The sequence below is a fragment of the Sus scrofa genome, chromosome 13 (genome assembly GCF_000003025.6).
Source record: "Sus scrofa isolate TJ Tabasco breed Duroc chromosome 13, Sscrofa11.1, whole genome shotgun sequence".
Classification (NCBI taxonomy): Eukaryota; Metazoa; Chordata; class Mammalia; order Artiodactyla; family Suidae; genus Sus; species Sus scrofa.
This window is the reverse complement of record NC_010455.5, coordinates 34,521,883-34,544,322: the sequence shown is the minus strand read 5'-3', so window position 1 is coordinate 34,544,322 and position 22,440 is coordinate 34,521,883. Positions and strand designations below refer to the sequence as shown.

At 57.2% G+C, this 22,440-nt stretch overlaps 1 protein-coding gene across 2 annotated transcripts in view; it reads right to left on the bottom strand.

The window, feature by feature from the left end:
* DNAH1 (dynein axonemal heavy chain 1) overlaps positions 176-22,440 on the bottom strand; it is an 88,994-nt gene continuing 66,729 nt past the window's right edge. For both annotated transcript variants that reach the window (XM_021068886.1, XM_021068887.1), the window contains 34 exons: positions 22,226-22,399; positions 21,421-21,459; positions 18,782-18,960; positions 17,554-17,784; positions 16,633-16,829; positions 16,046-16,181; positions 14,924-15,132; positions 14,544-14,715; positions 14,093-14,284; positions 13,596-13,706; positions 13,183-13,368; positions 12,580-12,771; positions 11,189-11,356; positions 10,911-11,102; positions 10,613-10,744; positions 10,033-10,158; positions 9,290-9,409; positions 9,021-9,170; positions 8,739-8,899; positions 7,674-7,899; positions 7,363-7,558; positions 6,889-7,040; positions 6,037-6,233; positions 5,645-5,789; positions 5,240-5,398; positions 5,024-5,155; positions 3,717-3,887; positions 3,440-3,619; positions 3,194-3,370; positions 2,392-2,562; positions 2,108-2,238; positions 1,439-1,790; positions 906-1,140; positions 176-344 (listed from right to left, as the gene is read on the bottom strand). In XM_021068886.1, coding sequence (XP_020924545.1) covers positions 223-344; positions 906-1,140; positions 1,439-1,790; positions 2,108-2,238; positions 2,392-2,562; positions 3,194-3,370; positions 3,440-3,619; positions 3,717-3,887; positions 5,024-5,155; positions 5,240-5,398; positions 5,645-5,789; positions 6,037-6,233; positions 6,889-7,040; positions 7,363-7,558; positions 7,674-7,899; positions 8,739-8,899; positions 9,021-9,170; positions 9,290-9,409; positions 10,033-10,158; positions 10,613-10,744; positions 10,911-11,102; positions 11,189-11,356; positions 12,580-12,771; positions 13,183-13,368; positions 13,596-13,706; positions 14,093-14,284; positions 14,544-14,715; positions 14,924-15,132; positions 16,046-16,181; positions 16,633-16,829; positions 17,554-17,784; positions 18,782-18,960; positions 21,421-21,459; positions 22,226-22,399 — 5,813 coding nt within the window. In that variant the 3' untranslated portion in view covers positions 176-222. The remainder of the gene's footprint in view (positions 345-905; positions 1,141-1,438; positions 1,791-2,107; positions 2,239-2,391; positions 2,563-3,193; positions 3,371-3,439; positions 3,620-3,716; positions 3,888-5,023; positions 5,156-5,239; positions 5,399-5,644; positions 5,790-6,036; positions 6,234-6,888; positions 7,041-7,362; positions 7,559-7,673; positions 7,900-8,738; positions 8,900-9,020; positions 9,171-9,289; positions 9,410-10,032; positions 10,159-10,612; positions 10,745-10,910; positions 11,103-11,188; positions 11,357-12,579; positions 12,772-13,182; positions 13,369-13,595; positions 13,707-14,092; positions 14,285-14,543; positions 14,716-14,923; positions 15,133-16,045; positions 16,182-16,632; positions 16,830-17,553; positions 17,785-18,781; positions 18,961-21,420; positions 21,460-22,225; positions 22,400-22,440) is intronic.

Here is a 22,440-nt window from a genome sequence, read left to right as displayed (position 1 = left end):
CCTTGCAGGGCTTATACCTCTCTTCCCTTGTTCCATTTGGACAGGTCCAGTAGGTCAAAGCTGCTATCTCTGCCACTTCTCCCCACTAATCACATTCTCTCATGAGGCCACTGCAGCCTCCTCACGGTTACCCTGGCAGAGGGAGCCCGGTGTAAGCAGCTAAGGCTCAGCTGGACTGCTCATGAAATCAAACTTTAATGGCCTCAGCTTTTCTGTCTGGGTCTAGTAGTCCAGGGCACAGATGAGGGCCACACCACGCTTTATCCAGTGTCGCTGGGGCTGGTCGGTGGGGATTTCCACAGCAATGACGTAGTTAGTAGAGTGGCCTGTGGTTGAGAGTGTTCCTGGAGCAGGCAAGAAGTGGGGGGGTTAAATTGTCTGCTTCACCTAGTGCAGGACCAGGGTATAAAGAAAGGCAGTAGAATTGGTTGAGTGAGCTTGGGACAAGGAGGGGGACCTGACCCAAGAGGACGCCTGTCTGGCAGGTGTGGCCAAAGCTCAGGTCTGCCCTGGGTTATTGCACTGACAAGGACGGGAGCAGAAGAGTTGATGCCCCTGCTCATTCACTGCTAAAGCCAGCCTGGCCCCACCTCCTTCCAGGCCTCATGAATCTCCACTGGCCAAGGTGGGTTTCCCAGGAACCAAAATAGGTCTGCTGAGGGAGTCAAGAGGATGGTGAGCTCAGGGGCCACCCCCAACAGAATGAGCCCAGCCCCTGGGTATCACCCTGCCTGTTGCTGGCCCAGCTCTGGCCTGGCCTGGTCAGATCTCAGGAGTGCTGACTGACCTCCATCAGCCAGCCCATTCAGCTAACCTGGGTTGGCCTAACTGGCCTAAGTTGGCCTGAGCTGGCTTGACCCTGGGCCCCCACCTGTGGCATAGGCGTCCCTCCCCAGGCCCCATACCAGCACGGGTCAGCGTCTTGTAGATGGGGCAGAGGTAGAAGTCCTGGTCCTGGACCTTGCGGTTGGGCGTTGGCAGGAGCCAGATAACAGCCATCTCTGTATATAGCTCCTTGGGCCGAGACTCGGCCAGCTGGAAGGCCAGAGGGTCCCATCGGGCACCTTCCAGGAAGAGTCCATGGATGAAGCACCCCTCTTTGGGCCTTGTCTTGATCTCTGACACTGATGGGCGCATCACCTGTGGTGGGCACACAGATGCCCCGCACATATAACCACCCAGAATCTGAGTTAGGATTTGGGTCAGGAGGCAACAGACCTGCCTCCTGCCACCAGCCGTTTTAGCTGGTAGCCTACAGTCTGCACCCTGCTCCTAGGGAATTCCCTGGGATTTATGATCTTTTCTGGCCTGGGTCTTTCTATCCCACAACTCCTGCTCAGGATTCCCAGGTTCTGCCAGCCAGCTGTGGCCTCAGTACCCCTCCTGCCTGGGCCACACCCCAGCCTGTCACCTGACCTGGCCCTGGCTATGTCCAGACCTTGAAATCGAAGGAGATGGTGTCAATGGAGATGACAGACTTGCGGGCATAGTTTTGCAGGGTGCCTGTCAGAAAAGCCTGGGGGAAGAAGAAGCCGCTGATCCAGAAGACAGCAGGGATGCCCCCCTGGATCCAGGCCTGCAGGAAGTCCAGGCGCTGTAGCAGGTCCATGACCCATGAGGACAGTGGTTTGAGCGATGGGTAGGCCTTGGCATTCCAGAGCTCAGGCACAGTGTTGTTGTACAGGCTGGCAGACATCAGCTCTAGCTGCGAGGACATAACCACCAGCCCCTTGAGTGCCTTGAGCAGGTCTCTCAGTGTCTGTGTGACCACTTGCAGCAGCCGATTGTACCTGTGGAGTCAGTGGCAAGGAGGAAGGCAGTGGTCTGGGCTGTGTGGCCGTATCCACACTCCCCAGTTGTAGGCCATAGACAGAAAAACGATAGCAGGACATAAGGGCTAGAGCATAGAGCTGGGTGGAGTACCAGTGACCTTAGGTTGCTTAATCTTTTGGGGCCTTGGTTTACTCCTCTGTAAAACGGGAATAATAAAAATGTGGCTGAGTTAAAGGATGGGTTTATAGCACTTGGTGTGGCTGGCACTTGGCCCATGGTAGCTCTTGCTGTGACTTCTCTATGGCCTGGGGGCCCGCTGACTTGAGGGGATTACCGAATGACCTCCTGAACTAGCACCGTGTTCATTGACTCCTCATACAGCACAGGGTACTTGGTCATCACCAACTGCAAGTTGATGGGCTCAGGCACTTTGAGCAGAACGTTCTGGGCTATATCCTCCACTATCTGTGGGGGCAAAGGGACACATCAGGGCTGGTCCCCCTGAACCCATGCAGGATTCTACATTCACACAGTTTCTTCCCACAGGGGAGCAGGCGGGATGGTGGATAGGAAACTGGCCCTCCCAACTGCTGGGCTCCTTCTCTTGCTGCCACTGACCTCTTCCCGGCTCTGGCCGCCTGCAGAAGATGATTTAGGTTGCAGCTGGACGATGGTGCCAAGCAGGGTGTAGGTCTCATTCTGGGCGAAGGTGATATTGGCATTGTCATGCAGGCCAAAGATCTCAGGCATGTCATTGAGTGGCAGGCTCTTGATGTAGGTGAGGTAGCCCTGGGGGAATAGGAGGGCCTGGACTGAAGCCCCTGCCCTGCTCTTCCCACAGCCTGTGGAGTGGCCCTCCAACTGAGCACATCTCCTACTCATCACCCCTGGTTGCAGCCTTTACACATCTTCCTCTTACCCTTGGGATGCCATGGCCTCTGCTCCCTCCTAGCCCACTTCTCCCTGTCACCCAGCTCCCTGCTTCTTCATTCTGCTGCTCCAACCTGTCACAGCCCCTCCTATCACGAGCCCTTTACACTGCTGATCTGTACTCTGGGGTGCCCTACATAGCCCCTGCCTGTTCCTCACACATCTCAGCTGAAGCATCATTTCCTTACGGAGCTCTCCCTCACTGTGTGATCTGGACTGGTTACCACCTCACTGCCTGGCAGCCTCAGAGGAGCTGCGCCACCTCACAGAATAATTACTCTTCAGGCAGGGGCTGAGAGGCTGGAGTTCCCCCCACTCCCCTGCCCCCCCACAGAACCTGAGCTCCAGGGCCATCTTTGTGGGATGGATCGACCAATGAACAGGAGCTACTGGTGGGCAGGAACCACACCTCCTAGCACCCAGATGTTCACAGCACCCCAGAACCCCAGCCTGGCAGGCTGACTGGGGCATGGCCACAGTGTGTACTCACGTTGAGGTCGTAGGTGGGGTGGATCTGGTGGTAGATGCCCGAGGCGCTGTAGCTGTGCTCTGGTAAGAGCACGGTAGGGCTGTAGAAGTCTTCCAGGATGTTCATGATGCAGCGGCGGTCCCAGTCATCGGTAACGCGGCCTCCATAGTTGATCTCCCCTGCTGTGTACTTGAGGACCTACAGAGGGGGTGGGTGAGGCCCCCTGCAACAGCCCAGCTCCCCACCCCCAGCTGGTCCCCAGCCCACCTTGTAGGGGATGTGGTCATACTCATCTAGGAACATCTTGAGCTGGCTAATGCAGATGCGCAGGTCCCCGTCTGTGAACTCGTAGGGGATGTTGAAGCCCAGCGGCCCAAACTTACGACGCTCCAGGGCATTCCCATGGAACAAACACAGAGATAGAAGCAGGGACTTGAACTCCATCACCTGCAGGAAGTGGAGGGTTGGGGAGAAGGGGAACACATGAGGGGTGGAGATGGAGGTAGGACAGGTAAGGGTGGGGCATATGCCAAGTGTGTCTCACTTTGTGACAAGAGTTGAGGAAGTCATCACTCAGGCTGCTGTAGGACTTGAGCAGGTTGGCCTTGACCCCTCGCGGTGGCTCAATGGTCATCTTGGAGCCATTCTGCAGGATGGACACTGGGAACTTGTTGCTGGGTAAGCTGGTGAGCCACAGGCGGAAGTCCCGGTGCACCTGGTGGCCACGCCCCACATAAGCACTGAGACCCAGTGGCTCTGCCCCAATGCTAGGCTCCTTTCAACCCAAGGACCCTGGCCCACCCTCAGCCTGACTCCATCCCTGGATTGGGCCAGGCCAGGCTGCACCACACTTAGCCACTGGTTAAGAATATGGGCTTCTGGAGTTCCCGTCGTGGCGCAGTGGTTAATAAATCCAACTAGGAACCATGAGGTTGCGGGTTCGATCCCTGGCCTTGCTCAGTGGATTAAAGATCTGGCGTTGCCGTGAGCTGTGTATAGGCTGCAGACATGGCTCAGATTCCGCGTTGCTGTGGCTCTGGTGTAGGCTGGCGACTACAGCTCTGATTCAACCCCTAGCCTGAGAACCTCCATATGCCACAGAAGCGGCCCAAGAAATGGCAAAAAGACAAAAAAAAAAAAAAGAATATGGGCTTCAGAGTTCCCATCGTGGCTCAGTGGAAATGAATCTGACTAGCATCCATGAGGACTCAGGTTCAATCCCAGCCTTGCTCAGTGGGTTGAGGATCTGGCATTGCTGTGAGCTGTGGTATAGGTCACAGATGCAGCTCGGATCCTGTGTTGCTGTGGCTGTGGTGTAGGCCAGCAGCTACAGCTCCAATTCAACCCCTAGCCTGGGAACCTCCATATGCCGTGGGTGTGGCCCTAAAAAGACTAAACAAAACAAAACAACATGGGCTTTGTGGAGTTCCTGTTGTGGCTCAGCGGGTTAAGGACCCAGTGTTATCTTTGTGAGAATTGGGGTTTGATCCCTGGCTTCACTCAGTGGGTTAAGGATCCAGCATTGTTGCAGCTGTGACAGACGGCAGCTGCAGTTCCATATTGACCCCTGTAACTTCATGTGCTGCAGGTGCAGCCACAAAAAGAAAAAAGAATATGGGCTTCAGCAAGTCCCAGAGTCCCCAGTTTGTGCTGGGTGGCCTTGGGAAAGGGTCACTGGTAACAATAACTTGGAGAACCACTGGGAAGATGAATCTAGTCGATGCATGTTTTATATATATATCACTTTCTGAGCACCCTCTGTGTGCCTGGGGCTGGGCTGAGTGCTCTGTGGGACCATCTCATTTAGCCTCATCAGTCCTGGACGGATGTGCTGGTATGCCCTTGGCGCACCTTGTCGGGGTTGATGTGCTCGATGAGGCGCTCCAGGGCTGGCATCCAGCTGGGTGCCAGGTGGCAGTTCTGGAAGAAGACCCACTTGCCTCTCTCTATAGAGCTGCGCATCATGGCTTCCGCCCGAGGACCCTGTGGGGGCAGGAGCACGGAGTGATGGGGGACCAGCTGGCCCACCCTGCCAGCTCCCTCCTCCCACCCCTACCCTGCCTTTACCTGGCCCTGGCCCAGGGAGATGGCAGAGAGCTTCTTGGAAAACTTCATCTCTTCAGCAAACTTGTAGAGGTCAGCAGCGGGGTCGGTGCCAGGAGACAGCACGAAGATGAGGGGTGTGGTGGAGTTGGAGTCTTTGAATACCACCGACAGGTTGGCTGTCTGCAGGGCAGGAGAGATGCTAGGGCCACCTAGAGCTTCTCGTCAGGGGCAGGGGATCAGGGCAAAGGAGGGCGATCCTGGGAGCCCCAGAGGGGCTTCCTGGTGGGGATTGGAATCTCCCAGAGTGTTTTGGGGGTGGCTAGGGGTCTTGGCTTGACCAAGGCTGCAGAGTGGTCCATCCAGGTGCAGCCAGGATCCTGGGACTCAGGGTGAGGATTAGCCCAGGCGCTGGCTGACAGCACTTACTTGGGGCTCAATGAAGCGTGGCTCCAGGTTCGTGGCCACAAAGTCCTGCATGGCATTGGTAACCTTGTCCCCACGGAGGCAGCGGAGGACCAGCAGCTTCTGGAACTGGTCCAGGTACTGGTCCCAGATACCAGGCAAGGGCTCCCTGCAACAGTGCCCATGTCCCCCTGAGAGCTGCCCTGTGGGAGGGCACTGGCCACAGGGCCTCTGCTGGCTGGACAGCAGGGAAAAGTGAGGAGTCCAGAGGTACATGGCCAGGGGCACGAAAGAGATGTAGCCACAGCTGCAGGACAACCCTAGGTGGCCCCTCAGAGAAGGCTCCAGGGCAGGCCTATCCCTGGGTCTCACCCCCTCGATGCGCCCACCCTGCTGGGCCCTGGGCCCCAGCTCACCGGTGGGGCTCAGGGCTGTCAAAGATGGCCCGGAATTCTGACAGGTGCTTCACGAAGTCAAGGGCGAAGGAGGAGAAGGCCGGTAGGTTGGAGAGTGCCAGGATATCCCGCCAGGCCCGGTCTGACAGCCAGTCCAGGGCAGGGTTCTCACTCATGACCGGGACAGAGCCCCCAGACAGGAGGTAGCGCCACTCACTCTGGCAAGGCACAGGGGAGGTTGGCACCCAGGCCCTGAGGCCTGCCTACAGCGCTCCACCCAGCACTGCCTCTCCTACCATCCTTAGCCAGAGGAATGGCATACCCCTGTGGGTGGGAGTTGGACAGGTCTGGGTTAGTATTACATCTTCACCTTTTCCTGGCTGTGTGACCTCAGGCAAAGGATTTGACCTCTCTGGGCCTCTGGTTCCTCATGCAGAAAGTAGGAAGAATCAAAATTCTGCTTCTCAGGGGTTTCATGGAGGTAGGTAAGAGGGTAGCCGTGAACCCAATGCCGTGCACACAGTGGGGCTCAAGCAGTGGTGGCTGTCACTATCTGGGCAGTGCTTTCCAATGCACCACAAAACACCTGGGCCCATGAGACCACGAGGTGGGAGGCTCAGGACCATCTCTGCACTCACTAGCACGCAAGGCTCTAAGAAGGCCTGTGCAGAGGACCTGTGGAGCTACAGTGAAGCCAGGGCCTTCTGGCTGTTTTTAAGCAAGGTACTAGGTTTCCCGAGGCCTCTGCCCCTCTGCTCTTGCTGTGTCCTAAAGCCTGGCCTTCCCTTTCCTTCTACCCTGTATTCCTGGCAACAGACAACTCCTCGGGCAGTCTGTCCTGGGCGGCTTTGCAGCCGCCGCTGCGTCACACACCTGGTTGATCTTGCCCTCGTTCATCATGATGCGAGCACACAGCAGGAAGGCGAACATCAGCTTGTGCTTCTCAAAGAGGCTGCGGCAGACGTTGCTGTAGAGGTTGTAGGTCAGGTAGCGGTTGATATTGGTGATGCGCTTCTTCAGGTTGTCTGTGGGCAGAGGGATGATGGCAGTGCAGGGGAAAGGGAGAGAAGCAAGATCCCTGGGGCCCAGCCCAGCCAGTTTCCCCAGCAGCCACAGGGGCAGTCTGGCCATCCTCTTGGGGCACTTAAAATTCCTGGAAATAGGGCTCTGAGGAGGGTAGGAGGGGCATGTGTGTTCTTACATAGTGTGAGTTTGACAAGGGTGTGTACAAGTGAACGTATGAGTCCATGTGTGTGCACTCGCTGTGGCAATGTGTCCAGGTGTGCCACATTTGTGCCGGGGGGAGCCTGGTGTCTGTGTCAACATGTGCACCTGTGCCAGGACTACCTGCCCTCTCTGAGTTGGCAATGCCCGAGAGGAAGATGTTGAGAAACCACTCGAGGGAGTACTGGTACATGGGGTCCACGTTGGCTAGGTCGGACACGCAGAAGAAGAGGATCTGGGTGCGGACGGCCACGGGAATGTACTCCATGCGTGTGAGGTCAATGTCCTTCTCTGTCTGCTCTGCAATCCTGACCTTGGCCTGGGGGTACAGTAGTGAATGCTAGTCAGGCCCAGAAGGCAGAGGTGGGTGCGGACAGGGGTCAGGCCGGGATAGGTGGAGAGAGGCAGGCAGGGGTGGACAGGCAGTTACCAACCTGTATCTCAGCAGCTTTCATCTTGGAAGCCTCTAGCACCTTGATGAGTTCCATGTCATCCACAGGGTTGCCCTCAGAGGAGCTGAGCCGATACAAGATCTGGTCTTCAATGTCCTTCAGCTCCTGGTGCATCTTGGCATTACTGACAATCAGCTGGTTCTTGGCTTCTTCCAGGTCAGGCCGCTCCTCAGCCACTACCTGGCCCAGCAGCTGGTCCTCTAGGCCACTGCCAGAGGCAGAGGACACTATGTCTATAATACCTGCTGGGCCCTCAAGGGCCTTCCTTTAGCCTGCTCACTTATCTACCTGTGCTCCTGGGGCTCCAAAAGCCCAGCATCCCTGCTGGCGTCAGCCTGGGAGGCCTAGCCTCTATCGCAGGCTGCGGGGCTAAGGCAGAGCCTGGCTTCAAAGTGACCAGTTCTCAGTGAGACTTCAAGCGGCAGCCCAGAATCCCAGTAGGGGTCAGGCACTTGAACATGTGAGCTGCTGAGGGTCTCTGAAAAACTCCCTGTCAGCCGAAAGGTGCTGTGGGTGGCATGGAGGGACAGGCCTTAAGGGTGTTTTCACCCCCTGGCCTGGGGAGAGGTTCACGATGGCCACTGGCATGGAGGCCTTAGCGTCTGTGTGGGTGGCCAGCCAAAGCCATATTGCCTGAGCTCAGGGAAGCAAGGACAGAAAAGAGGGCTTGGGTACTGGGAGACAGAGTATGCCCCACTTAGGACTCCAAGACAGCTCTGGGGGTGAGTGCACGAGGGCCTGCGAGTGCTGAGCTGAGGGGAAAGGGTAGCCAGAGGAGGTGGGGCTATGCTGGCTAGGGAGGCTGAGAGAGGGAGTCTTAACCAGGGATCAGGATGAGCTGGGGGAAAGGGTTCTTTGGTGGAATGGTGGCAAGTAAAGGGAGTTGGTGGAGGGGCTAGAAAGGCCTGGAATGCAGAGTGCCTGGGAGGAAGCTGGCAGTCTCTCTGAGGGGGAAACTCACTGAGTCCTGGCCTGGGGGTGGGAGAGGGGCAGCCAGGCAGGCTGAGGCAGAGCTGATGTTTGGGGGGCCTGTGGCTGAGGGCTTACCTGGGGGACAGGGTGAAGTTGATGAGGGTGAGTTTGGTGGAGATCTCAGGCGTGTAGTGTGGGTTGGGCAGCTTGGTGGTGATGTACATCCTGAAGTCTTCATGGTAGGGGATCACCGTGTCGCCCAGCCTCAGCACAGTGTTTCCCTGCTGCTTGTATGTCTGTGGTGGGTAAGATGGGCAAGCGCCATGGGCTGGGCTTCACAGTGAGGCAGGGGAAGGGAGTGGCCCTCACCCTGCCTGGGTGGACAGGGCCCCCACACCTCTGCCACTGCGGGCCCACCTGCTTGAGCAGCACAGGCTCCAGGGCAGGATCCAGCTCCTCGCCCACGTTCTCTAGAAGACAGGGCTTGCCAAAGCGGATGGCATTCTCCATGCTGCGCAGGAAGTCTCGATCGCTCAGCTTGAACACGTCCAGCCCACTGTCCTTCTCCTGTGGGCACAGGGGGTGGGTGGAGGCCATGGAGGCTGAGAGCCAGCCTGAGGCTCAGCGAGTCCCCCTGCCCCTAAGCCCCGCTGGGTGAGGTGGTGGCACCTGGCCAATGGCCTCACCATGTTCTTGATCCATTTGTTGGCCTGGCTCTGAGGGTCAATGAAGTGGGTCCAGCGCTGGGAGAACTGGTTGATGACCCCGTTCTCCACTGACAGCGTGTCGTTGGGGAGGCCAGAGATCTATGAGGGACCAGGCACTGGACTGGGTCAGAGGTCTCACACAAGCAGGGTCTGCTGCCCCCAACCTGGTGCTTTGGCTATGTCTCTCCTCTCTGTATTTCACCCCTTGGGGGCCAGTGCACAAGGTCTCAGCCCCAAGGATCTGTCTCCCTCCTAATGGCTGGTTCTGACACCCCCCCTTCACAGGTCTCTTGTTCTTCTTGCCTGTTTGTTGAGTCTTCGCTCAGTCAGACCATCTTCATGGAGCCAGTGAAGCCCATCCACCCTCCTGTCCTATGTTTACATTCGGCCTCTGCCTACAACCTCTTGGGTCTCGCCTAGTCCCAGCTCTACCTGTCCTCTGGGGTCTAACTCAGACACGACTTCTCAACCCTCACTCTGGACACTGCTCTCTCACTCCACTCCCATGCTTACAGGCATCCCTTGAACTCTCTGCCCAGGAAGCCAGCACCTCAGCTTTCTCCTCCCCTCCCCACCACCCTCTGACTGGCCCTGGGCGGGTTCAGGGGAGGCATCTCTGAGCAGCCCCAGGAAAGAAGGTGGGAGGGAGGCGGGAGGCTCCTGGCCCAGCCTGGACTGAACTGCAAGCCCAGCCCAACTGCTCTAGCTCCCCGGGTGGGCACCTGCCACGAGCGTATCTTCACAGGGTTTCCCAGCGTCCCGATGAGCGTGGGCTCCAAGGTGTGCGGGACATGGTGGGTGGTGAGCTGCTTGACCCAGCTATCGTAGAGCACTGTGCGGTATTGGCCCTGGGGAGATGCCAGACTCAGGGCCAGCATACCATGACAGTCGAGATGCCCTCCCACTTCCCTTGCCCCGCTGTACTCAGCATGCACACAAAGGTCAGAGTTCAGATGTGGAGACGGCTGCCTGAGCTCTAGTTCCCCTTTGGGGAACATCCCAGCCTCCATAATCCTCAGCCCTTGATCTGTGTGGAGCAAGAGTAATGACAGCAATGCCCACCCATCAGGGTAGCCGTGAGAACTGAATGAGATGAGCACAGCAAGCCCGGAAGTGTGGGCTCGTACCTCTAGCCTGTTTTGTGGCTGTTTTGTGTGCTGCCATATTCCCAGTGCTCAGAATAGTACCTGGCTCAGACAGGGCACCTGATAAGTGCTTGTTGGATGAGTGAGTGACAAAAGGGCCACCCTCAGGCTACCCTTGTGGAGGTGAGGTCTCCAGGCAGGGCTGGGGGCTCCTTACCGTGAAGGGGCCCAGGTAGGCCACAAAGCCAGCAGCCACCAGCACGTCTCCGACGATGTTGTCAAGCATGTGTTGCAGGTTCTCCACCGTCTCCTGCCAGCGCACCCTTTCGTCTGATAGCCCGTTGATGAGCTGCAGGGGCAGCCCAGGGGATGGGCTCTGGGAGGCTGGGCTGGGGAACTGGGTGTCCCTGCCCCACGCAGTCATTGAGGTGGTCCCCCCTCCCGACCACCCAGGTCTCTCTAGCCTGTCAGGGGTGGGCAGGGTCCACAAGCCCTCTCCAGAGGGGTGCTCGCACCTTGTCGGCACGGCCCAGCCGCTGCTCACACTGCTCACACTTCAGCTCCAGCTCCTCCTTCTTGGCAACGCATTCTCGGTACTTGGCCTGCATTGTGGCGATGCCATCCTCCACCTCGTGCAGGCGCTGCTTCGCCTCCTCCAGGATCCTCTGTGTCACCTCCAGATCATCCTGGGCCTCCCGCAGGGCTTGCTGTGGGCAGAGGATGCAGGGTCAGCTTACCTGGTGCCAGGGAACCCATGCCCCCCTCCCTCGCCCTGGGTCTACCCGGCCCTCACCCGCTTGGGCTCCACGGTCTTAGCCACGAAATGGTACTTGTGCATGGCGCGCACCCACTGGCAGATGGAGGTGCAGGCCTTAGACACCTTGGCGATGGCAGCTGGCTGGAACTCTTCATTGTCGATGTATGGCTGGATGGCTTTGATCACCACATCCCCAATGTTGTCCTGGGGATGGGATTGTGGGCTCAGGGCTGCTTCCCAGAGAGGGCTGAGAAAGCTCTTTGGGCAGCGGGGCCCACTGAGGGACGCCCTGGTCCTGCCTCTATGTCCCATGCAAGCCTCAGTAGAGGTGTCTTCCCTAGGGAATAAACACTACCCAGAAAGGCTGGCAGAAGAGGAACTTTCCTGTTCTAGGATGTCGAATAATACATTACCATCAGAGATTTCTTTCTCAAGAAATGCCACGGCCCCAAAATCTGATAATACACAGGCCGCATTTAAAAAGTAACAAGGGCTACTTCCTGGTTGGTGTGAAGAAGAGTGAATGGTTTTGATGTCCAACCAGAACCAAGTGTAATAAGGGTGATTCAAGTGTAATAACCCCCACCCTGAGAGCCCATCATACCCTTGGGGCTCTTATCCTAATCTGGGAGAATCTAACTCTGTCGTTCAGGATGAGCCCAGGAATCTGCATTGTTGAAGAGCTCCCCAAGGTCAGAACTTGGGACCAGGGGATCCTGAGTACTGGCTGTGAACTTCCCGATTTGGACTCAATTAGAGGGCTGGGGAAGGCCATCAGAGCCCAGCTGCCACTGAGAGGAGCCATTGCCTCTACCTTTCCAGCGAAGCCTGGGATGTGCCCAGAGCTTAAACATTACCACGTGGCAGTGGGGGGTGGGCCTGTGAGGGACTAATTTCTGGGCTGGAGAGGAGCGCTCCAGGAGGGCTGTGGGCTCCAGGCTGACCTAACTGTAAGTAGCCCCGTGAGAGCACACGCCCATGGATACTGAGAGCCCCAGACAGACAGGAAGACAGGAAGACAGAAATCCAGAGACAGGTGCTAAAGTGTTGAAGCTGAGGGAAAGGAAAAATGCATGAGTAGTCAGTGAAGGTCTTGGCCAGGTCATGGGGGTCGCAGAGAGGAAAGGGCTGGAGAGAGAATCTCCAGGCTGCAGAGCCTGAGAGTGACAGTGGGTGACGACCTATGGGCACAGGAGCCTTCCCAGGTCCTGATTTCCTCAATATCCATCTGTTGGTGGTCTGTTGCCCTCACTAGCTGGAGAGCTCTTCTGGGCCAGGATCTGGTCCCGTCAGCTCTGTGGCCACAGAACTGTGTGGGTTGCAGGCAGAGGGAGAGGGGACAGAGGCCCCAGTGCTGGTGGGAGGACCCTGCCCAGCTGGGTCCTGCCCTCCCTCCCTCCCAGCTGGCCAGTGCCTGGCACGCTCACCTTGTCAAACTTGAAGAGGCTCTCCAGGAAGCGGCCAGGGTCCTGCAGCAGCCCTTTGCCAGGCTCCCAGTAGTCATCCACCTTGGAGCCAGGCTTCTCTCCTGGGACCTTCTTAGGCTTGATGCCCTTCATGATGCACACAGCCTCTATGACCAGCTTCACACCAGGGGGTGGCCGCTGCATGGCACGCACCTGTAGGCCAGACCAAGAGTGGGGAAGGGGGAGGTCCACCACGGAATGGGTACCCCTGGGAAGGGACAGCCACCAGACAGGGTGGGCCCCACTAAGCACTGCAGACCAAGAATACACCCAGGAATCATCCAAGGTCTGCCTTAGCCTGTGGTAACTACAGCTTTCCCATGTATCCACGCCTGGTCACAAGGTCCTGGACACTCATTTCTCAGGGCCAAAAGCCCTCCTTGTGCACCTTCCAGAGCCCTGGAGGCTGGAACAAGGAAATAAGGGCAGGAAGCTGGGTTCAAGCTCTAGTTCTGCTCTCACCTCTTGACACATGACTCTCAAGAGATGTATAGAGGGAGGGCCTAGGAGCCAGGACCTAAGAGGACACCATGGAGGGATGCTGAGAGATGCCTAGCCACCCACCTCAGTCACATCATTCTTGTTGAGGTTGCGCAAACTGGCCAGGGCTGCGTCCAGGGCTGGCAGAGCCTCATCCAAATCCTTCTGGGCATCGTCAGCAATAGCTTGTGCCTTCCTAGCCTTCTCATTGGCCTTGATCTCCTCTGCTTGCACTGAATTCCGGGTCTCCTCAGCAATGGTTGTGTCTACCTGAGGACCAGAGGCAGGGAGTGCCCAGTGGTGGCCAGTGTCAGGGACAGGTGTGCCCTCCTCCCCTTTCCCCTTCTGAGTCTGCCTCTCGAGAATGAAGGAAATGAGGGTTGGGATGCCCCATTCTCCAAAGACTCTCTCAGCTGTGACAGCCTGTGGAGATCTGGGGGTGCTAGCATCCTCAGACACTGTCAGCAATCAGGGAGGGGGCCCCGGAGCACCCCAACCTTGATCTGCTCCATGGTGATCGTGGTGTCCTTGGCAGCCTCCTCCAACAGGGGGCGCATAATCTCCAGCTCCTCCTGCATCTTGGCCACGTCCTCTGAAGTGTGCAGCAGCTGGAGGGTCGGGGGCAGAGAGAGGTGTGACAGGGACCTAAGAGAAAGAGCTGGGCCTGGAGGGGGCAGGGGAGAGGGCCCTGCAGGGCCACCTTCATTCACAAGTGAGAGGCTCTGGTGGGCAGCTTCAGAGGCCCCCAGGTTGCCTAGTGGACCCCAGAGGAAAAGAACAGTCAGTCCCCTAAAAATCTTTGGCATGGCCTGCTTTGGCCTTGCCTTTGGCCAGCAGCTTTTGCTCTCTGGGTAAGGGAAGAAGACACCCATTTAAACACTGTGGGCTACCAATGAAAAGGCAGGGCTGGGCCTCCAGGGTCAGGGCTGAAATAGAATGGGCAGAACCACGACAGGCACATAGGCCATTGCCCACAGTCCCTATCCAAGCCCACCTTGTCGAGGCCACTCTTCATGCGGTTCTTGGCGGTTTTCAGCTCCTGTTTCTTCTGCCCAATGAGGATGGAAAAAATATTGAGCAGCTCCAGGTAGCTCTTGGGGGTTACATAGTTGTGGCGTGCCAGCTCAGCCAGGTATTCAACACACTTCTTGGCCACCGACTGGTGGATATACACGCATACCTGAATCTGTGGGGAAGGAGACCACTGATGCTAGCCTTGTAAAGCCCCTAGAAAAGATGGTGCCCTTGAAACCGCTTCAGCCTGACAACCCAGTGGTGTTCCCATTATACAGATGAGGAAACCAAGGCTTAGGCAGGTAAAGCTGTCTGTCGAAAGGCTTATTGTCAGTGGGAGGCCCAGGACTCTCACCCAGCAGGCCTAGGTGACCCCAAGCCTGAACCTAAACAGTTCTCCCCACGGGCTTCCTCCTCACCAAGATACCTACCAGTCCTTCAGTTACTTTGGGGGTGGCTTCCAGATCTGGGATCTCGTTCAGGAACGTGGTAGCCACAGACTCCAGGGCCTGTGCCGGCCATTCATTAAACCAGTCGATGGTACAGCAGTTGACCAGGGAGGGGAACTGCCTCAGGCGAGCTCGGAAGACCTCTCCAATGGGGCTGGGATCGGGGCAGGGTGGGGGGTCCAAATTAGGCCCTGAGACACTGACTTACACCCCTAGGAACCCAGGACCTGGGGCCATTCCACAGCCTTGTGGTGTGGCAGCCAGGACACAACACAGCAACCTCGACCAAGTGGCCCGCTGGCAGGCCCAGGTGCACCCTCGCCCAACCTGCCATCCCCGTGAGGCTGGGATGGCACATGTACCTCATGCATAGCACCATGTGGATGTTGCTGCACACACGCCCGGTGTAGGCAACCATGAGGTTGGCCCTGGTGGGCTGCAGGCCCCGCTCCTGGATGTAGGGCCGCATGGTGTTGACAATCTGGTCCTGCTCATCCAAATTGTAGAGGTTGGGGATGTCACCAGAGCTCAGGACATTGTTAATGTCCTCCAGGAAGGACTCGTTCTTGATCTAGGAAGATGGGGATGGAGGATCTGAGCCTTGAGGGTGGCCCCTGGGTGTTGGGCTCCATGACCATGGTCTCACTGGACCTTCATAGCACCCTATTCTGCAGACCATGCCGCTAAGGCTCAGAGAGGCCCAGGGTCACACAAGCGAGCCTCAGGTCATGGTCTAGAACTCACCCCTAGGCCTGCCCCACTCCCAAGACTCTGAACATCACAGCTGGGCTGTGGAAGGGCCCTGGATCCTGTGTGGGAGATGCAGCATCTTCTTCCTCACTTGCCAGGCCTCAGTTGACTGATAGGAGGAAACCAGGTCACAGACAGAAACATATCCTTGCCCATCTCATATGGCCAGTGCCGCAGGACAACCTCAGTTGCCTATGTGAGAGCAGCCTGAGGGCAGGAGCAAGGCTGGGAACAGGGGGACTCCTGACCAGGGCGGGGCTTCTGGGACTTCAGCTTTGGCCCAACCCTGACAGCCAGGTTTAAGCTCTGCTCTATTTGTCTTGAGGCCCCAGACCCACAGCCTCTCCTTTCAGACCTGGGCAGAGGCCTCACACCTAGGGAGTTTCAGAGGGAGCAGCCCCAAAAGGAGAAGCTGTGGGCATAGCACTTTGGGCACATTTCCTGTAGTCCTTGAAGTGGGAAGCTGCTGACTAGTAAGTGTGGTCCCACTTGTGGTCAGCCATGGTGCCAGTGGCCGTCTTTACCTTTGGGTAAAGATCTATGCCCCTCAGCTCTGATAGACCGGGTTTAGCCCCATCCCTGCCCCCAACCCTGGTCCCAGATGTTCCTCCCAAGAGCCACCCTAAGTGATAGTGACCTGGAGATGAAGGACTGAACACTTTGCAGGATGCTGCACTGAGGTGAGTTGTAGCCAGCACACCCTGGACCCCACCCACTGCCAATGGCAGCAGCACCTGGGTATCTGAGAACAGGAAGGTGATGGGCAGATTGTGCAGGCCAGCCTTGAGCAAGACCTTCTTGATATCATCGCGCCACTCCATCATGCCGTAGTTCTTGGAGAGCTCAATTTGGAAGCACTCATACTCGGCCCTGGAGATAGGTGTTTGGTGAAGCCAGAGCTTTAGACCAACACTGAGGGGCTGGTGGTACCCACATCTCTCCCCAGCCATCTGAAATCTTGTTCCCATCCTAGGCATACCTGCAGACTCTCCCGGCCCTGAACCCACTCTCTCACCTCCAGACCTTTGCTAAAACTGCTCCTTCGGCCTAGAAGGCCTTTCCCTTCCATACTCCCAGCTTTGATTCAAAAAGAAGGCCCAAGACCACCTCCTCTAGAAATCCTTATGGATGCCTGCAGCTACCCCCTTCTCCCTGCAGCATCACAGGCTACTGGGGCTGCCTCTCCTTGGAGACCAGATTCCACTCCCAGACCTTTCAGAAGCCCATGGGCTCCGTGGGTCTGCCACAGGGTGGAACCTGGACAGAACTAACAGTTATGCCACTGGCCACCCACTGCCCAGCACACCCTGGGGGCCCTCACATGTGCGAGGCCAGCCGTGTGAGGGAGCTGCGGCCGCTGCCGCCCACCCCCAACAGGAGTGCATTGCCCAGCGCCTGGCGCAGGGTGCGGCTGATGCGGCAGATGTGGCTCATGGCGTCCATGAAGAGTACTAGCTTCAGCTTGGCTGTGTTGATCTGGTTGTAGTCCTCCATGTACTCTTCAATCACATGCATCATCTGGGGGGCCGGGCATGGGGAGAGATAGGTTCTCTCTCTGTCCCTGTGCACCATGCCCCAACAGGGAGAGTGCCCCCTCACACAGCCAGCCCTCTTCCCCTGCGCAGGTGGGGTGTTGGGCCTTCAGAGGCATGTCTGGGAGTTCTCCTGTGGCTCAGGGAGTTAAGGATCCTGTGTTGTCACTGCAATGGCTAGGGTTGCTGCTGTGGTATGAGTTTGATCCCTGGCCCAGGGAACTTCCACATGCCATGGGTCAGCCAAAAAAAAAAAAAAAAAAAAAAAAAAAAAGAGGCAGGTCCTCCTGAAGGAGCCTGAGGGTTAGGGTCAGAGATCTGTCTGCTCCCTTGTACCAGGATGTACCAACCTGGGAAACAGGAGAGGATGTGTGTGGGGAGAAACTACCAGGAGGCCCACTCTCTCCAGCCTCATCCTGCCACCCTGGGTCTGGACTCTCTGAGGACGATAGCCCCTCGCTCGGGCATAGCATGCCCCTGTTTACAGAGCCAGTCTCAGATGAACTATAGGCTTGTCCTCAGGGCCTACTGCACCCATTTGACAGGTGAGGAAATAGGGACTCGAGAGGCAACTGCTGGCCTGAAGTCCCTGCCCTGGCCTTCTAAACCAGAGTCTGACCCTCTGGTTGTAGCACAGTGGTCTCCTAGCAGTGGCCACGGAGGGCTGGGGTCCCAGGGAGTCAGGGGTTGGGCCCCAGCAGGCCCCTCACCTTCTTCTCATTGGTGATGAGCTCATAGGACTTGATGTCAGAGCCCGGTGACATGAAGTCCCCATAGAGGATGGGCTGGAAGGGGCAGACCTCTTGGAAGGCCACCTCCCACTGCTCCATGTGGCTCTCCAGGAGTGTGTCAAACCAGCCTCGGTCCTCCTCGTTCACCAGGCGGTCACGAAACACACGGCAGCTCTCATGGTACCACAGGCGCAGCAGTTGCACCTTGTCCTGCAGACGCCCCAGCGTCAATGCCCACCCTCAGCCCTGCAACCTCAGCCACCAGGGGCCTCTCCCACCAAGACCCGGCCAGGGCCCTGCATGGCTGCTGACCAATGGAGGGTGGAGTCCACACGCTGCAGCCTAGGCCTCTCTACCCCCAGCCGGCCAAGTGCCTGCTGGACACCCAGCTCCATCACTTCTCCCCTTAGGGTCCCCATAGCTTCCCAAACCCCAAATCTGAAAGGAACACCTGATTTTCCTTATACGTCTGATACCCCACATCTAACCATTTGCCAAGCCTGTTACTTGACCCCCACATCCCCTCTGACTCTCCTGCCATCCCCGTCTCTGTTGCCAGCACCTCTCCCTGATGACGAGAGCACCCTGAGGAAGGCTTAAAGCTCTTCTCTCAACCCCTTTGGCTACAGCTGAGCAGGGCCAGGGCTGGCGTCTGTTCTGTTTACCTGACCCCTTGACGCTGGGCTCCATGCACACTGACTCCTCCATTCCCCATTGCCAAATGCAAATCTACCCCCTGTCCCCCACCCCTGCTCCCATCTCCTTCCAGACACTCTCCCTCTGCAGCCCACAGAGCCTTCCCCAGCGCCTGCCCAGGGTACCTGACACTGCTCCCCACTATACTTCCTGCTCCTTCCAGCCAGTGCCTTTGGCTCCTAGAAGGCATTCTACTCACTCTTCCCCCAGTCTTCTCACCCCAGGGCTTCCATCAGGAACCCTTCCTCCCTCAACTTGCCCTGGCTCCTGCTTTTGTGTGACCCCACCACAGCCACTGTTCTAGGCATGGATTTCACCTGCAAGATGGGACTTAGCTGCATGGAGGCAAGGCTCCTGGGGGTTTGGCACCAGCCTTAACGTCCCCAGCCCCCTGCCCCAGGGTCTGGCCAGAGCAAGGCTAGAGAGTGTTTGGGCAGGAGCCCAGGGAGGACTCCGAGGGCAGTGGGGACACACTGCTGGACACTGGGGAGGGGGTTCACGAGGTCCTCACCTCGACCTTGGCTGGGTCAGCCATGAGCATACCCTGGAAGACCTTGGAGAGGTCCCTCAGGTTGAAGGTGTAGTGGGACTTGGCTGGGGTGGGCAGCAGCTGGGAGGTGATGGTAGAGTACACCTTGATGGTAGCTTCCACAAGGGGGTCCGTGAAGTGGGCGATGTTGGGGGCTCCGGCTATGGGAACAGGAGAGTGGGCCTGGGTCACACTGGTGGGAGCTCCCTGTGCAGCCCCTGCAGATCCAATGCTATGTTCTCCGCAGATGCCTCTCCCCCAGCCTGCATCTTTGGATTCTACCCACGCTGCAGCCCTCTTGGATGCCACCTCCCCCACAAGGTCTTCCTGACGTCCCCCACCTTGGGGTGAGGACTCTCTCACATGGGGGCCCCCTTTTTACATCCTCATTACTGACATAGCCTGTCCATGTGTTGGGGCACTGGGACATGTTCATGGAATTGGGGACAATAATAGGGTCAGTGATGGGTAAAGCCCTTACTGCCTTGCCCTAAGGGTCATGTCCCAGACCTGGAATGTACCACTCTGAGACATATAAGGGGAGGGTTGCATGGCCCACACAGGGTTCAGGAGGACACCACATGGACGTGGAAGTCTATAGCTTAGCTGTGACCTTGGGAACTCACCACCCCCTTGCATTTTCACCACTAACACAACCTATTTCCTTGTGCTTTGAAAACTATCCAATTCTTTGCTAGTAACCAAAATTCTGTCAGTGAGATTTTGGGGCAGAGGCAGCCCCCAAAAGAGGGGAAAAAAGCAAAGAAGGGACAGTAGGACTCATCTGTTAATACAGGGGCAAGTGCAGGGCACAGAGGGCAGCCCCGGCAGACACGCTCCTCACCCCACAAGTCGACATTCTTGTGGGGAGACAGACTGACCAGACTGACAGTAGATGGGGGGTGGAAAATGTGTGGAGAGAGCTGTGAAGAGAGCGAAGTTGGGGGATTTGACATAAACCGGGGCGAGGCCTCGCTGAGGAGGGCACTCAGGCAGAGGCCTGAAGCCATGAGGTGCCAGCAGGCCCAGAACTGCAGGAGGTGCTCCAGAGAGGGCACCTCCAGGGTGAAGGCCCTAAGGTGGGTCCATCTGGAGGGTTAATGACCAGCAGGGGGAGGTGAGAGCAGAGAAGTGACAAGGTGTGCCCACCACTGTCAGGACCTGGACACCCTTCTGCAAGAGAGGTGGAGTGTGATCTGATTTAGCATTTGAATGGGTCCCTGGGGTTCCGAGAGGTGGATGGGTGGGACCTACAGACTGACAGCCGCAGGGGGTGAAGAAAAAAGCAGGGAGTCCAGGGAGGGGGCTGCTGCAGTGGCTTGTGAGTGAGGATGGAGCACTGGCTGGGGAGGTCAGCAGTGTGATTCAGGGTGGGTTCTGGAGGGACAGCCAGCAGGACGTCCTGACAGAGGAGAGACAGACAGACAGAGAGAGGGGAGTCCAGATATTACCAAGGCCCTCGTCCAGAGAGAGGAGAGTGGAAGGAGGGAGTGGCCATCACCTGAGATGAATAAGGCATCAGGTGCTGGTGGGCCCAGGGTTCAGGAGAGAGGTCTGAAGATGCAGGCTTGGGTGGTGTCTGCACTAAGATGGGGTTGAATGCCAGGACAGGATGATGTTGTCCAAGCAGAGTGTGGAGAGAGGGGAGAGGCTGCGAGCAAACCTCCATCAATCTAGAATAGCAACTGGGAGGAGGAAGGGTGACCCCCACAGAGAGCCAAGGGCCCAGGGAAGGTGAGAACCAGCTGAACTTTGGCCTGGACATACCAGGCTGCTGGTGACAAGAGCCCTCTCAGGGGACTGGTGGGCTGAAGGGAAGGTGGGAGGGAGGGCTGGTGCCTGTAGGAGGAGAAAACGCTCTTGAGGAGTTCTGTGTCAAGGAGACATAGAAATGGAGCAAAGGCTGGGGGCAGGGAGGGGCCAAGAGGGGGCTTGCTTTGTGTTTTGTTCTTAAGGTGGGAGAAACTGGAGTGTGTCTGCACACTGATGGAGGCCCAGTGGAGAAGAGACTACTGGTGTCAGGGCCTGTCAAGCAGGCAATAGGGGATAGGACACAGGCCTAAGAGGAGGGCTTGGCCTCACGCAGGAGCAGAGAAGTCCATTCCCAGGAACAGGAGAGAAGAGAGGACTCAGGGGACCTGGGTGCAGGTCGGCAATGATATGGAGGCCTAAATAGGTCTGGAGTGCTCGGTCACCCTGCTATGAATGGCAGATCCGCTACCACATGAGGGACGCCTGACTCCAGCTCTGGTCACTCCTGGCTCTCAGGTTCAGAGAGGGCCAGCTCTTTTGGGAGCCTCTGCTTCTTCATACACGGGGGGTTTGTTGGATTCCCTTATTCATTCCTACAATGTTCACTGACTCTCTTCTACAATGGGTCAGATACTAACCCAGGCACTGAAGGACTGACCAGCCATATAATGGGTGAATGAGCCTATATAGGCTGTTGGTGCCTGGGCTAAGCTTGGCTCTAGCAGTGGCCCGAGGTCCCTTCAGGAGCCTGAAGATGGTTCACTGTGGGCCCCGGGACCCAGCCTCAGCTACATCCAACTGGAGTCTAGGGCTTGCCCTGGAACCAGTGGCCCCAGGCCCTCCCAGGCCCTGCCCAGGCCTGCACTTACGCACGGGCTCCCGGTAACTCTTTTCTCCGAGGAGTCCATCTAGAGGGTTGAGAGAGAGACACGGGGCTCCAAGTTAGGCGGGCCCCCTGCTGCCCACCTTGGCTGGCTGTGCCAAGCTGGGCAGCCCCAAAGCAACCACTGACCACCATACTGCCCTCCTCAGAGCTATATGGCCCCCACTCCCAAACTGGGCATGGAGGCCAGTTCTGGCCTCCAGCCTCCAAGGAAGGCCAGGCCAGTTCAGAGGAGGAAAATCCTGACTCCTAGCACTCACCACCTGGCATGGCCCCAAGTGGAGTTCAAAGATCAGTGTTTGTGTTAGGTGGGAAGTGGACTGTTGGGGAAAGACTGCACCGTGGGGCAGACTTTTCTGCAAGTACCATGGAAGATCTGGGTCATTTTCTTTATTCTATCTTGTAGCTTTTCCTGATTTACAAAAGTAACATCCTTCCCTTAGCATTTCTAACATATACGTGTGTCCTTATGGGTGAATGCATATGTGTGTGTGTGTATAAATCATATATTCAGCAGTTACCACGCGCAGGCCTCACGTTAGATGTTCTACATACAACATCTTACTTATTTAACTTTCACAGCTTGGGATGGTGGGCACTAATATTATCACCCATTTTACTGATGAAGAAACTAAGGCTCAGTTTCTTCATGAATTGGCCAAAGGTAACACGACTGAGTCAAGGGTGAAGCTGGGGCTAAGGTCAGTGGTTCAGCCACTAAACCCGCTGTAGCTTACCTCGCCTGGGCTTCTGCCTTAGCCATGGCCTCCCCACTCTGGCCCAACACTCACCCATCCAGCTGCCCAGGATGGTGGAAAAGATGCGCTTCTTGCTGACCTCGTCCATCTCAGCAAATGACAGGTAGTTGAAGTGGCGAGTCAGCCGTGGGGTGATGGCATTCCGGCCTCCCCCTGGGGGGCCCATGGCACAGACAAAGTTGATATCCACCAGATTCTTGAAGGCTCCTGGAGGGGGTGGGGGCAGGAAGTCAGAAAGCCCTGCCTGG